General features: G+C 45.0%; 1 protein-coding gene across 2 annotated transcripts in view; it reads left to right on the forward strand.

Moving 5' to 3' along the window:
* Window positions 1–2,197: 2,197 nt before the first annotated feature.
* The window catches only part of EMB2016 (mRNA methyltransferase EMB2016), a 186,514-nt gene continuing 172,310 nt past the window's right edge, over window positions 2,198–16,401 (forward strand). For both annotated transcript variants that reach the window (XM_086515715.1, XM_086515716.1), the window contains exon 1: window positions 2,198–2,352. In XM_086515715.1, coding sequence (XP_086371841.1) covers window positions 2,278–2,352 — 75 coding nt within the window. In that variant the 5' untranslated portion in view covers window positions 2,198–2,277. The remainder of the gene's footprint in view (window positions 2,353–16,401) is intronic.

The raw sequence follows: 16,401 nt of genomic DNA on the forward strand, positions 1-16,401 counted from the left end.
TCATACAAATGGTAAACACTCATTATAGTAATGTAACAAAGACAATGCTCACATACACTTATGAGTTTCAATAGATTATATCCTCAATTCTTGGAAGCTATGGTTGGGTAGCATGCATTTGACTAGATTAGTCATGTCTAAGTTTGACCGTGGGCCATCTGTTGGGTTCCTAGCCTCTTGATCAAGCATCCTTTATCTCCATTTTGATGTTGTTTAAAGCACCAACTTGTGTTGAGACATTGAGTTGTCAACTCTCCAATCTATATGTAGGAGGACACCTAATTTCAAACAAAGACTGTCATAATATCGTGATAAGCTTCAATTAGCAAAATCGACAATCCTTTCATTTTTTATTTTTAGAAATAGAAATAGAGTTGGCCATCTCTCTCTCTCTCTGTGTGTGTGTGTGTAGAGCTCTCAGCTTGGCATGGTTTGTGCGTGTCTATGCCTTGTGCCTCTATCTCTCTGTCTTGCTCGTTATCTCAAGCTCTTATATGCTCTAGTCTGCACATGTCTCTTTTGTTGTTGAGATCTATCGTTGCCTTTTTTTTAGCAACGTGGTGTGCAAGGAAAACTCGCATGTACCTGCCGCAAGCATCACCATGTCCACGAGATTTTATAAAAGTTATTAACCTTCTCTATCTGACCTCATAATTTGCCCCAAAAAAAAGAAATGTTGCTTGGCCTTATGTATATTTGTCACGGAGTGGGAGGGATGGGATTGACGATGGAGATTGGATTTGGGGGCACGAAGGATCTCGACAGTCTCGCGGTAATAATTAACCGTGGGATGTAGAGATTAGTCCGGGGAAAATTAATCTCGAGATGTGGCTCTTAATCTTCGAAAATCCCACCCCCTCGCGCCCATGATATGAACCCTTGATAGGGGAGTGAGAGCCCAATGCCCTAACCATTACGCTTGTATTTAGATGCAAAGCTGTGTGGCTGTAAATTAGAAAATGCTAACTCAAAATAAAAACTAATTTCGGGATCTCGAGATGATTTTTTATGCAACAGGCAGGGGGACCATTAATGCAGCCCCTCGGGACTAAGTGGCACAGGCATGGAGGGATGGGATCTACGGTGGGGAAATTGTGGGCCGTAGATCTGGGTGCGGATAGTGTAACAAACTGCTGACGTGTCAAAGCCTAAAGAATGGAGCCAACTTACACATGTGGCCGAGGGGCCTAAACTGTCACAAAGTGATGACGTGGCTGCCCGAGAGCAGAAACCCTAACCCTAATTTTTGCCAAAAATCCTAATTGTTGAAACCCTAATTTTGAAAACCCTAACCCTAAAACCTGCAAACCCTAATTCTGCTGCCAAAGACCCTAAAACTGTAGAAACCCTAACCCTAACCCTAAGGACAATAGGGAGATTTCCGCGTTTTGCGCTAGTTGATGACGTGGCAGGTTGTACAGATTTCTGTGATTGACGTTGGTAGCTTTTTGGCTTTGCTTTTGGACTAGAAGCTTTTGAGTTTTAAAGGCTTTTTATTGTAACTGTTTTTCAGGCCAAGGGCCTTTAAATATGAGGCTAGGGCTCATTCTCTGGCATGCTTCCTGGAGAAGGTGAAGAGTCTGGAGTACCGGCTTGTACTTTGATGATCCAATATAAAGAAATACCGAAAGGGGCGCCAAGGTTTGGGGCCAATACTCTCTGGGGTGGAATTCCGCCACTCCGTGTCGCGTGTCGTCTCTCTCTCTTTCAATTCAGTTGTTATTGAAGTGCTAAAAGTCTGTTCAATATGTTCTTTTCTATTGGCACGTAATGCCCGCCTTGTGACAGATACCCTAAATTACTTTTTTGTAATCTAAGGTACCGTAAATTACAAAAGTAATATAAGGTACCCAATTTTGCGAGCGTGGGGTCTGAACCCGTGACCTGACCCATGAGAGACACATGTCCTAACTACTTCGCCTTGCGCGCGTTATTGAAGCATGGGGGCCCTAATTTACTTAAAACACGTGTGCAAGGTGGCAACCTTAGAAAGTAATTTAAGGTACCCTAAATTACTTTCGATGCCACCGCCCAAATCTACGACCCACAATTTCCCCGCAATAGATCCCACCCCCCATGCCCGTGCCACTTAGGGATGCCTCCTGCCTGGAGCGATTCCGCAATGCAGAGGCTCATGAGGTTGTCGGCAAATAGGGCTGAATTTTTTTTCTGATCGCAATAAATACTTAATGTGCTTCTAAGTTCTAGCATGGTAGACGCTAAGGACTCATGGAGTAAAATTTAAATATTGTCGTCGAGAAAAAAAGCTCAGCAGTGATGGCACGCCCAAGGCCGTGCGTGCTATTCGCGCAGTCGTTTCTTCATCCCGTCTTGGCCGAATACGTAGATGAGGTACATCAGTATTCTAGCTCCCTGTGTGTGTGCGCGCGCGCGCGCGTGTGTGTGTGTGTGAGAGAGAGAGAGAGAGAGAGAGAGAGAGAGAGAGAGAGATCTACTGCAACTATGGGCAGTGAAAGATGCACTCGCGTGGTAATATCTATCTCAAAGACGGTTTGTTCAATGTATCACATACACAAACACAAGGGGCAGCCCGAGCACACCCACTGTCACAGGAGCAGCATAGCATCCGTGTAGAAGGGGTTTCCAATGCACCAGGGGAAGTAAAAGGAGGACGATGGAGGGGGAGTCAGAGAGTCATAGGTGAGAAAGATTGGAGAGATCCTTTTTGCTTACGTTTTGAGTGTGAGCTTTGCTCGTGGAGTTTATCCACGTCTGCATTGCTTTGGCTTGCCTTTTCTTGTGCCATCTGTAGGTCAGCTTCCAAGTGGTTTTGGTCCGCCCTCTGTTTTCTTTCTTGTTCGTTTTGGTGTTTGGCTTCTCTCTTTTCCTTTGGAGTGGCCTAGGCTCTTTACCTGCTCGTCACAATGGTTTACCCCGTGGTATGTTTCCTTTGCCTTGTCATCAGCATCCTTCCTTTTGAGCATAGTCACATGTCCCAAAGGTGTAGCGGAAAGGGTGAATCGGATGACCATCAAGTCTGCAATTGATGAAGAAGGATTCTCGATTGAGGGCAGCCACCAAACCTCGACATGGGGCAGCCCCGTGTGGGTGTGGTACTTGGCCTATGGCAGCCCCTCCCTGTGCAAGACCTGCGAATTTACAATAGCACAACACCCAAGGGAGTGGGGTGTCGGCGCTCTCTTAGGCTCTTTACCTGCATGTCACAATGGTTTACCCCGTGGTATGTTTCCTTTGCCTTGTTGTCTGCATTCTTCCTTTCGAGCATAGTCACATGTGTCAAAGGTGCAGTCATCGGCATCCTTCCTTTCGAGCATAGTCACATGTGTCAAGGTGTAGCAGAAAGGGTGAATTGGATGACCATCAAGTCTACAATTGATGAAGAAGGACTCTCGATTGAGTGCAGCCATCGAACCTCGACATGCCCACATCAAACCTCCTCGGACTCGGCCCTGAACTGTGGGCACCCCCGTGTGGGTGTGGTACTCGGCCTACGGCAGCCCCTCCTTGTGCAAGACCTGCGAATTTACAATAGCACAACACCCAATGGAGAGAGAGGGTGATGAGAGAGGGAGAGAATAGATAGTAGTGAGAGAGGGACTCCAAAACTAGAATTGAGAGAGAGAGAGAGAGAGAGAGAGAGAGAGAGAGAAAGAGATGAAATGTTATATTAACGTCTTCAAAAGGCCAAAATGACCTATGAGACTAATTTAATACAAAATAGTGAAGCTGATACCATGTCTGGGTACAAAAAGACTAGAACAAAAATACTACCACTACTAGAATATATCCTCATCATGCAACATTGTTTGAATACAAGGGGGCGTGGCTCCCTATATGAGGGGCCATTAGCATTGCCTAACTAGCTCGTAATACCCTGCGACCCTACCCTCGTGCTATTTACAAGATCTCTTTTGTGCTGCTGATCATGAATGATCTAGCAGGCTGGGGTGTGGCAAACTATGTTGGACGCATTTTGGATGTCCGATGTCAAAGGGTGTGTGGGATTTCTTTTTGTGGGTTTTTATCTTGCTTTAGCAAGCACATGTACATGCAAGGCAAGCCACTTAGCGCCAGCTATTGGGTTACTGTATATGCCCGTTAGTGAGCTTTTTGAAGTGAGACTTTTATATAGCTAAAATCATGTAAAAACTTTAAAAACGTTTAGCCAAAGTTTAGAAATTTTAAGGTTTTAGCTCGCTGTGCCTCCTTGATGGTTTCTGGTGTAGTTTTTGCCATTGTGTTGCCTTCTCTATGTGTAGTCGTACCGAGCCAGCTCTCTGTTCATGTCAAATTTTCATGTAGAGGCATGTAATTCAATATTGGTCACCTATATAAGGAGCCTATTGCAACACTATTACATTCAAAAAATCAATCAATCAATCAGTTCATCTGAGTTCTTGGTGTTCGAGTCTCTTAGCCTTAAGTTTTGTTCTTCAAGTTCAAGTTTAAGTCATGAAGTATCAAGAAAACATAGGATTTACCCTAAACACTTACATTCTGAATTTTTGGGTTTTTTTGTGCTTGGTAGTTTAAGAGGATTTGCCCGACCTAGAGGTGCCACACTATGGTAGTGTGGCTAGTGTCTACTATTTGGGCATCTTGGATCATTCTGCCTCTGGAGTTGCGTGAAACCGGCCTGTTCAATCCATAAAGGGCGGTAGACTTTAAACTTAAACCTTATTTGCTTTCACCCATTTAATTTGTCATCCACTTTACCTGTACTTTCAAGACACAACAAAGGGGAGAGGGATACAGGCTGCTAGATTGCACCTGTATGAATAGACCGACACTAGATTGGTCCCTAACTTAGGCGCCCCTTTCGGTATTTCTTTATTGTTCAACAGAGGGAATAAACGTTGTGGTTCCCTACAAGCTGCCCCACACAAACTTGGCTGAATTTCAACTGTTCTGGCCCGATTTTGGCAGCATAACTGGACTAGGACCCTTCACAATGAGTATTCCCACGCATTGACTGACTTTCCCGACGCATACGGGCACTTTGCAAAACCTGGCGAGAATCTGCAGCACGCTGAATTCTCTGTTTTCAGCCCCGAAAATGCGCCAGATCACCTGTACAGCAGCCCCTTTGCGTCCCCGAACCTCCTGGGGGTATTAGGGACCGTTTAGGGCCAAAACCCTAAACCTGCAAAAATACACAGCAGGCTGTAATTTACTGTTTCGGGCTCCGTTTCGCGTGCTGGTCGCATCCGTAGCAAGTCCTCGAGCTCCCGCACCTGTAGGGCTACTTGCCCTTTGAATCGGACGAGATTTTTGGCGTGAAACCTCTCCGAATTCACCTGTACTTGCGGGGGATTAACCGCTAGCTAATCCAGTACCTGTGCAAGAGGCTCTTGCCTCGGCAATCGTGCATGAACCCACACAACTGTACATTGGTCAAATGAAAAGCCCACTAGAGGGGCATAACATACTGCCATAGAGGAGAGAGAGGGCAGTGCGTAGCGTGCAGGGCATCACTCCTGGCACCGCACTGTACATAGGAGGGAAAGCAAGCACTCCATAGCTCTTAACCTGTGACAGGAAACTTGAAAATGAGCTCATAGCTGAAAATCACGTTTTTGGCTTCTCTATAAGTAGTAAACTGGCCTCAGAGTGCCAAGTGTCACTCATTTGTGCATTTTCCCGCTTTAGACCCTCGGGTCTAAAAATATCTCACCTGCAGCCTTTGTTGACTTGGCCACAGAGTAACAAAATGATCCCCATGTCAAACTGCACGTAATGACGCGAAGACATTTTCAGGTCCCAAAATAGCAGTTCCCTAAATTTTAGGAGATGCTGCCATTGTATCTTTCTAGGTCATCCGATCCCCTTTGTACACTGCAGCCACACCCAAAACTGAAATGTAGCCTTTGTAGCAAAGGATTCCACTTTGGCTAGTCAATGACCCCACTTTGGCTAACCATAGTCTTTGTCCAACCTTAGTGCTCTCTTGCCCTCAGGCCTGGACTCCCTCTGGACAGTTCCACACTAGCTATGCAATGCAGGGCAGTTAGATTTCCCGAGGGGTGTTTCCAAAAAGTGAAAGTAAATAGATAATAAGAAAGAAATCAACAAAAAAGATAAATAGTAGTCACACGCTGGTGACATACCCCCCTCTTGAAATCTCAAACGTCCTCGTTTGCATCTATGTCGTACATGCTCACAGTCAACACTGATGTATTTAACACCTGTCGACACATGTACGACACATACATGCTCATTGTCAACCCTAGTGTATTCAACACCTTGTCGACACATGTATTGCCTGCATGTGAACCCTGTCCCAATGACATAGTGGTAGCTGCGCACTTTGCCATTGCTTTGAGTCACTAACTTTCCAATGACAAAATGGTAGCTACACATTTTGCCACTGTCTTATAGTACACGTTGGATCCAGTAACACTTTCGAGCATACCCAAACCGACAGTTGAAGAATGCAGTTACACATGTACCCTTTAATAGAAGCAATTACTGTGTCCTTGACAAATTGACAAGAAATACTCACTTCTATAGCACTAACCAAACTTTTGGACATTCCATAAGAGCTATTGCCAAACTGACAATCTGTACAACAACATTCATGTAACAGGTATTTCATTTGAGCTCACTTTAAATACCATGTACATCATTTGTTTCAGAAGCCATTGTCACACTGACAATCCATGTAGCTTTGAAACTCAAGGGGTCAAGGTAGGTTGCAAATCGAAGGCTTCCAGGTAAAGTGATAACACAGTTGGTGACTCTGCAAGTTCACCTTCTTCCATCCACTTAGCATCCATTGGTGGATAGTTTCTGAACTTTACCAAGTAACGCCTAGCAACCTTGCCTTTCACTTTCCTTTCTTTGTGTGCCAAAATCTGTTCGGGGACCAAGATCTCGTCAAGTTCCTCGACTTCCGGCTGATCTTCAGCTGGCATATCTTCTGGCACATCACCCACATAGGGTTTGAGAAGGCTCACATGAAACGCATTGTGAATCTTCCAACTGTCAGGCAATTTCAGTCTATATGCAACATCATTGATTATGTCGCACACTTGAAAAGGCCCATAGTAACGCATGCTGAGCTTTGGAAACAGTCTTTCCTTGCCCTTCATCTTCTTTAACCTTGCCTTTTCAAAGCGTAAAAGCACCCAATCACCAAGTGAATACACTACTTCACGACGGTGACGATCAGCTGCTTTGTTTTGCTTTGCCTGAGTCTTTTCTAAGGCCACTTTGACCTTCTTGTACATTTCATCCATGTCCTGAACATACTTATTTGCTTCAAATATCTTGTCCTTTGTATGCAATGTGGGAGGAACTTTCTTGCCACCTTCAACTATCTCAAAGGGTGCCTTGCCAGTTGATGAATGCACTGTATTATTGTATGCATACTCCACCAATGGCAAATACTGCTCCCACTTTCCTTTATGCTCTGACACATAGCACTTCAGCAGATCTAGGACAGTAGAATTTGCCTCTTCTGACTGCCCATCTGTTTGAGGATGAAATGACGAAGAGAATTTGAGCGTTGTGCCCATATTCTCAAACAAGCCTCTCCAGAACAAACTTGTCATGCGTGGATCACGGTTGCTAACAATAGACTGTGGCATGCCATGATACTTGAAAATATTGCTCATAAACAAGCGTGCCATTTGAGCCTGCTTGCTGAATCTGCAAATGATGGTCCAAATACCATCATTTCCTGTCTGCGTTCTCGGAAGATCAAAGATAAAATCCATAGCAATACTTTCCCATGGTTTATCTGGAATAGGTAGTGGTTGCAATAACCCTGGTGCCTTTTGCCTGTCAAACTTGACCTTCTGGCAAATTAGGCATTCTCGCACAAAGGCATCCACATCTCTTCTCAATGTAGGCCAATAGAAGAATGTCTCAACTGCTTTAACTGTAGCATCGATACCACGATGCCCTGCATACGGTGGGACATGACTCTCTTCCATAACTTTGCGTGGCAATGGCTTTGTGACACACAATCTGCCATGCATCATCATGAACCCATCTTTGAGAAGATAGTGTTCATGACGTTGTCCATGCATTAGCTGATCGAAGACCCTTGCAAAATCTTCATCATTTTCATACTGTTCCCTCATATCATCAAGTTCATGATGATAAGGAATTGACACAACTCAAATTTGTGGCTTCCTTGACAAGGCATCAGCCACAACGTTCTTCTTGCCTTGCACATGCACAATCTGAAAATGGAACATGGACAAGATATTTGCCCATCGCATATGCTTCTCAGATAACTTTGTCTGTGTCAAGAAGTATCGCAAGGTCTGATGGTTCGTTTGGACAACGAAATCTGCACCTAGCAGGTAGTGTTTCCAACTTAAGAGCGCATGAATTACAGCCAGTAACTCTTTCTCTGGCCCTTGCAAAATTCTGCTCTCATAGGCTACTACCTTGCCATCTTGCATTAGCACTGCACCAATGCTACTACCACAGGCGTCACACTGGACCACAAATGACTTCCTAAGATCTGGCAACACAATGATTGGATCCGAAGTCATCTTTTCCTTTAAGAGATTAAAAGCTGAAATCTCTTTCTGTGTCCATCTAAAGGTGACTGCCTTCTTTTGAAGAGCATGTAAAGGTGAAGCAATCTCAGCGAAATTTCGGATAAACCTTCTGTAATAGGAGCATAGTCCCAAGAAGCTTCGGACATCATGCACCATCTTCAAATCTGGCCATGACTTGATCGCTTCAACTTTTGCAGGATCCATTCTGACACCATCCTTTGAGACAATGTGTCCTAGAAAGTGAATCTCTTCCAGAAAAAACTCACGTTTCTTTGCATTGATGAGCAACCTATGACTGCGTAGCTCTTCGAACACAATGGCCAAGTGATGCCTATGCTCCTCTTCATTCTTTGAGTAGACTATCATGTCATCAAAGAATGTACCAACAAACTGCTGGTGTGGACGGAAAATTCTGTCCATCATCCTATTGAACGTAGCAGGACCATTTGTGAGACCAAAGGGCATCACTAAAAATTCGTAAAGGCCAAACGTTGTTCTAAAAGCAGTCTTGTGCACATCCTTTGACCTAATGCGGATCTGATGGTACCCACTCTTTAGATCTATCCTGCTAAACATAGCTGCTGCTCCTAATTTGTCCATAATATCATCAATTCTAGGTATAGGGAACCTATTCTTGATGGTATTCTTGTTTAGTGCACGGTAGTCGATGCACATACGCCATGAGCCATCCTTTTTCTGCACCAACAACATTGGAGAACAGAATGGAGATGAACTGGGCTGTATCAACCCCTTTTCTAACAGCTCCTGTACTTGGCCCATTATCTCTTTCTGCTGAGCCGCACTAACCCTGTACGGAGGCTTATTTGGTGGGCTACTGCCTGGCACCAAATCTATCGCATGGTCCTCGGGTCTCTCTGGCGGTAATTGAGACGGTAATGAATCGGAAAAACAGTCACTATACTGCTGTAAAAACATTGACCTTTCTTTATCTAGCACAAATAAATTTGATTCATCACAATCTGACACTTCACGTGTAAAAACCAAGTACGCAGAAAGATGCTTTTTCATTACAGAAGTAATAGCAGAAGCTGATACAGTGGGAATAGACTCCCCTTTAAGCTGACATCCAGAATGTGAGTCTTTCCCTTGCTCTGTACAGTGATCTTTTTGTTGTAGGTATCCATGATTCCCTGTACACGAAACAACAAAGGAATACCTAACAACACATCACAACCGTCCAGTGGTATGATGTAAAATTCTTCAGCATCTACATAGGACTGGATATGTAGGCGCAACTTTCCGATGATGGGTGTCACAGCCTCTGTATGGCCAGGACATGCCAAACCTACCTCTGCTGTATACCCCATCTCATTCAGGTATGATTCCCAACTTTGAAGCCAATTCTGGGGAAATGAAGTTGGCTTTGGTCCCTGGATCAAAGAAGATAAGCACTGTTTGATCCCTGACCTTTCCCCATGCTCTGTAAAGCTCACTTGCATGTGAATTTGGCTTGTTGCCCACCATATCTGGCACTAGACCAGCCATGGGCTTCTTTCCTTTCCTGTCCTCCTTGCCTTCAGAATCAGCTGGCCTTTTCTTTGTAGGACTATTGTAAGCAATGTGGCCAGGCTGCTCACGGATGAAGCATTTGTTCTCTGACCTCAGGACCTTCTTTTGCTCTTCCGACTTGCGAGGAAAACGTCTTTTCCATTTCTTTGCTCGTCCCTTTTCTGATTCAGCCGTAGCTTTGCCTTTCCCTACGTTGGCTGGCTCCTGAGTCACTTTAGGAACCTCCTTGGGAGCATACTTCTTCGCTGAATTTTTCTTGGCTGATCCTTCCTTGAGGCCAGTATTGAATTCACAATCTTCTCCCTTGAGCAAACCATTGCCAGTGTTTGCTACCTCGATGAGCTGCGTCAAAGTAGTGACTTTGGTCTTCGTACAATACTTTCTCAATCCTTTGGGTAGGCCACAACAATATTTTTCAATCTGTTCTGTCAATGGCACAAACCTATAGGAAGTTACTGGAAGTGAGCTTTCCAAAACTTCCGATGTAAGGTGCAGCGGAATGAATGTTGTATTTTCTCAAGATTAGTGATCTTTACTGCTCAAGATTCCTTTTAGTTCTTAGGGAAAGAGAGAGCTTTCGTCTTTATGGAGAGTGCTATGATCACGAACAAAGTGAGTGGATATTGTGCGTGCAAGTGAATGAGACTGAGAGAAGGAGAGAGAAGAGATACGACACCCGAGAGGTTGTAAAACCCTCCTCCGAAGGCCCCACTCTCGTAGGCGAGAGTGGTCTATTCTTTGATTGCACAAATGTGTACAATGCGTATGCAATGGACTATGCAACTTGGTCTATGCCGATAACGACGACGGTGACGACGACGACGATGACGATGACGATGACGACGATGGCTGAAATCTGAGATCTTCTAATCGCTGAATTTCGGGACTGTTTCGGTGGCTGAAAATGACTGTTTTGGCTGCGTTTTCTTGGCTGAAAAATGAGGTTTCTTAGGGCTGAAAACTGATGGTCTTTACGGGCTGAATCTACTTCACTTTAGGTGAATAATGCCGGTCTTAATTTGTTGCTGAAATCCAAAAACGCCAAGGCTGAAATTGGTCCTTCTGTCGCCGGGGTTCTGCAAATGCAAAAACGCTAGGCTGATCTGCTGTGTCGTGATGACGCCGGGGCTGATCTGCTGTGCACAAATCGCCAAGGCTGATCTGATGCAAAAACGCTAGGTCTTCTGTGGAGAAAACGCCAGAGTAGTCGCGAGTCTTGCTGAGAAGTTGCCTGTTGAGCAAGGTGCTCCTGCTGCCTCTTGTGCCATTTAGTGCTAACTTGGGTTTGCTTATATATTAACTTAGCAAAATTGCCCTACCTACTTTTGTTGGAAAGTCACTTAAAAATAATAAGTGAAAATCCCAATAAATAGGAAAATAGGCTAAATGCACTGGAAAATTCCCCTAACTGATGCTAATGGATTCTAATGGGAATTCCGATGGTCATGCTGTGTGCAACCGGAGGATATGCATCTATGCTAAGTGACTGGACATGCACGGTCTACGAATTGACTCACAAAGGTGCCAGATCACTGCTATTCTAAACTGATCGGACTGATTGAACCCTGCTGTGGTGTAGCTTGTCCACGGACACATATGGTTGGGATGTGTCACGTGACATATGATTGTAGTCATCCAGATTCTTGCAAGTGGCAGCATTAAGCTGGTGCCATTCTGTCATGACATCTGCTTCAAAGTCATCATATAACCATGCTGCTGCAGAAATTTGCTTGAAGTAAATCCATGTGGACGGAGCTTGCCCTTGAAGCAATAAAGTTGTCCACCATTGTCCCGCATTCCCTGTCAAGAAAGTGGCTGCCTTGCGGACCTTTGAAGCCTCTGTAAAGTTTCCCCCTGCATAGGCCTTGTCAAACTGCTGGAGGAATGAGAGAGCCTTCTTCCTGTCATCAAACCCTGTAAAGGTCGTGAATGTCACACCTTTGCCACCTTCTTTGTACGGAGTTGGCCTCTCTAGCGACGTCAAATTGTCATATGGAAGTGACTGAAACATGGGAACACTGTTAGGGTTCATTTGTGTTCCCTGACCGCAATTAAGTTGACCTGGAAATGCGATATTTGGCTGCTGATTTGTAATTCCAGCCATACCAAAATTTGCCTGTGGCATCCCAAATTGGCCCCGAGTGCTTTGAAACCCTGGTAGCATGCCCGTGACACCATACATGGGGTTAGGCATCATCGTTTGAGCACCCCCAAACACTGTTCCTAGCGTGTAAAACTGATTTCCAGGTGCATGACCAGCCATCACTGTAACAGGGAATGGGGGGAACACAGCCCAAATGTTCCGAAACGGCGTTCCGGACGAGTCCCGTTCCCGAAACGGAGATGGGAACGGAACATGAGGCGGAACGGCGAAACGCGGGGCGGAACGGGCAAAAGTAGGCATTTGGGGGAAAAAAAGTGGGCTTTTGGGGCAGATTTAGGGCTGTTCGGGGAACATATTTTGTCACGAGGACGTGGCAGTTATTAACCATGTCACAGAGATGTGGCAACTGCTAAGTTGGGCTGTGTTGGAAAAACGCTAGGGGAACTTGATGGATCTGCTGGTGATGGCGGGGATCTGCAAACACTAGGAGCTGATGATGGATGGCGATGGCTTGCTGAAGAAGGTATCGCCAAAGATAGTGTCAGGATGTAAAAACGCTAGGGGGGTCATAAGGGGGGTACCGCTGAGAAGTTGCCTGTTGAGCGGGAAGCTCCTGCTACCTCTTCTGCCATTTAGTGCTAACTTGGGTTTGCTTATATAGAAACTTAGCAAAATTGCCCTACCTACTTTTGTAGGAAAGTCACTTAAAAATAATAAGTGAAAATCTCAATAAATAGGAAAATAGACTAAATGCACTGGAAAATTCCCCTAACTGATGCTAATGGATTCTGATGGGAATTCTGACGATCATGCTGTGTGCAACCGGAGGATATGCATCTATGCTAAGTGATTGGTGTAGCTTGTCCACGGACACATAGGGTTGGGATGTATCACGTGACATCCCCTCCTTTTCAAAGTGAGGTACTGGTACCGAACTGTATGGCGTCAAGGGAGATCACCAACTGCATCCGGAATCCTGGAAGGGACTCTTCGCCGGCCCACTCTGCTATGTGGGTCGTGCGGTACTTGAACTTCATAAAGGTCTGCAACGCTTGCTTCTTTGGGCCGTGCCGAAAGCGACACAAAGTCTTCTGAATCTCCTTTCTTGCTTCAACTTCGTCTAGAGTCCTGCTTCTTTCGTCTTCAAGAATCTCCATGGCTGAAAATTTCTGAAACAATTTTTAACACAAAACCATGAACATACCCATTCCATGTATAGTGAAGGAAAAAAATTTTGTCTTCTCTAAAGAGTGTGTATGCAATGTAGATGAACATAGAGACGGAGTTACAACCCGTTCATCAAACACATGCAAACAATGCAGTCGAATCTTTTCTGTTTGATCAAAATCAATCAATTGTGGCAAATCATAATGGAAATGCCCATGCTTGGTGCTCATACTATCATGTGCTCGTTCGGGAACTGTGTCATGCCAAGGAAGAGACATGGAATGTGACTTCTTGACATACAAACTTTTCAGCTTTTCATGAACAATCCGCATACATTCGTGCTCATCCATGAGAGAAACGTGCTCAACATACAATATGTCATGCCTAGGAAAAGGGATCACATAACGATGCTGACTAAAATACAGGAAACCGTCACGAATGAAACACTCGAACAATGCGTGCGTATCAATCATGCGAACACACAATACTTCCTGTGATGGTTCGTTGGACCAAGGCTCGAGAGCCAAGATTGGTTGTTGCAATACTGCTATTGTCACAAATGGTCACAAACTGCTGACGTGTGAAGCCACTAAAGACTTAAGCCAACTTGCAGATCCCGGCCGAGGGGCCTAAACCCTAAAGAAGAACAAGTAACAGCAGAAGAAGAAGTCCCACCAACTTATGGGACCCCGTCCGATGGGGCCCAAGTGACATAAAGGAAATATAAATAAAGTGGGACCACACACACACAAGGAAGGAATTGCGTAGCAGCTAATGACATGGCAACTGTACGGAAAACCCTGATTTCACACTGGATTGCTGACGTGGCAAACTGTACGGATTTCCACGTTTTGCGTTGACTGTTGACGTGGCAATTGTACGGATTTCCGTGATTTACGCTGGTACCTTTTGGGCATTACTTTTGGACCAGATGCTTTTGAGTTTGAAGGCTTTCCATAGGCCAAGGGCCTTTAAATATGTGCTAAGGGCTCATTCTCTGGCATGCTTCCTGGAGAAGGTGCAGAGTCTGGAGTACCGGCTTGTACTTTGATGATGCAATATAAAGAAATACCAAAAGGGGCGCCAAGGTTTGGGGCCAATACTCTCTGGGGTGGAATTCCGTCACTCCGTCTCGCGTGTCATCTCTCTCTCTCTCTCTCTCTCTCTCTCAGTTCAGTTGTTATTGAAGTGCTAAAAGTCTGTTCAGTCTATTCTTTTCTATTGGCACGTGGTGCCCGTCTTGTGACACAAATGGGAGAGCATAACAATATTAAGTAGACTAAGATAAAATAGACTCTCACTTGGAGGCCAAACTGAATTGGGGAAAGAGAGAGAGAGAGAGAGAGAGAGAGAGAGAGAGAGAGAGAGAGAGAGAGAGAGAGAGAGAGAGGATCGACACGTACTGGGGACCACAAGATGGGCTCATCCCCCTTAAAAGAGTGTCATTAATTATTGGGGAGAAGTCTAAACAAGCACATGAATCGAGAGGTGGGGACCGATTCCCACAAACCCTAATCTCAATAACATCTCTTCCTTACTTTGAATCCTCGAGAGTCGATACTCTCAACTCTCAAAAACAATGTTGAGTCTTAGAGAATGGTACCCTATTCCGATTCTATAGCCAAAGCCCTCTCCTGTACAAATCATAGCCTCTACCATTCTGTCTTGAGCATGAAGTCCCTCCTTGGAAATCCTAATCCATGTTCTGAAACATGAGCCTACAATTAAAAGATCTGCAAATCTAATCCCGATCTTAGGGTATGATGACCCTATGAGCTGACCTAGCTCTATTTCCTTAGAGCATTTTTTTTGCACTAATGTAGCGAGGAAAAGGTGTCGTGCTCTCTAGAGTGGGTGCTCCTCAATGCAGTTTGCATGAAACCTCACTCCAACAGAAGAAACATCACACAAGAACATGACCCAACACAGAAGCGAAATATGACTCAAGACACGATACGACTCAAAACACAACTGCATACTCAACTCAATGGAACTCGACAAGCTCAAAGAACCATACAACTCTGGCTGGCAGCACACACAGCTTCAAGCTCAGGATTCAAGGTACAATGGGCCAGTGGCGTGCAAAACTCTAGACTCGGGACTCGAGACTAGACGCTAAACCATACAAAAGTGGATGATGATGCTCCCCCGACTAGAACCAACCACATATGTATCTCCTAAAGGGCCACCAACTGCTGGCAGATATCCCAATCTGCTAAGCCTATCTCCAAACTGAGGTGGTGGTGATCTGGCCACAGTGTCCATTGGACCTCACTGCCCAGGCGAGAGTCCAACCAGTGTGAACTCAAGCCCAATTGCAACTAATTGCTTGTCCCATGCCAGTGACACTGTAGCCCTGCTACACTAAGACACTTGCCTTCTTCTCATGCTCCTCACAAAGGAGAACACATGCAACCAAGACAAACAGTCTAAACCATCTAGACACAAAAAAGCTCACCTGTCAAGGCTCAGAACTTGGAAAAAGAACTCCTCAGAGAGAACTCTATAAAGAGGACCTCCTCCTCCAACCCTACACACCCAAAAAGCGTGCTCTCGGGTTTCTTCTCATAGATCAACCCTATCTACGACGTCTATGGGCTGAAAATAGAGAAAACAGCAACTTGTGGCAATGAAAATGATCCTTACCTTTGAGATGGAAGTCTTCTATCCAATCATGGCATCATCTAACATGGTAACTCAGGAGCATCTTCTTCATGGCTGAAACCTGCGGCAGCATATGGAAACCTCCAACGCCTTCTACCTTTCCTCTAAAACTTGGGCTCCAAGAATCTCCCTAGAGTCAACAGAGCGCCTACAATCTGATGCAGAACTTGCACGGAAGGGTAGAAGGGTTGCTTTTATAGGTGCAGGGCAGCCACCAGGAATAGATGTTGCTCTTGCTTTTTCCCGCCAGAATAGAGCTAAGAGGGGGCACCTTGCTTTTCCGGCCAAAAGAGAAAAGGTCGATTCCAGCTTTATGTTGCTTGTTCTATTAGGTGCAGCGGAATGAATGTTGTTTTTTCTCAAGATTAGTAATCTTTATTGCTCAAGGTTCCTTTTAGTTCTTAGGGAAAGAGAGAGCTTTCCGTCTTGTAGAGTGTT

The sequence above is a fragment of the Adiantum capillus-veneris genome, chromosome 7, assembly GCF_014529385.1.
Source record: "Adiantum capillus-veneris isolate H3 chromosome 7, ASM1452938v2, whole genome shotgun sequence".
NCBI lineage: Eukaryota > Viridiplantae > Streptophyta > Polypodiopsida > Polypodiales > Pteridaceae > Adiantum > Adiantum capillus-veneris.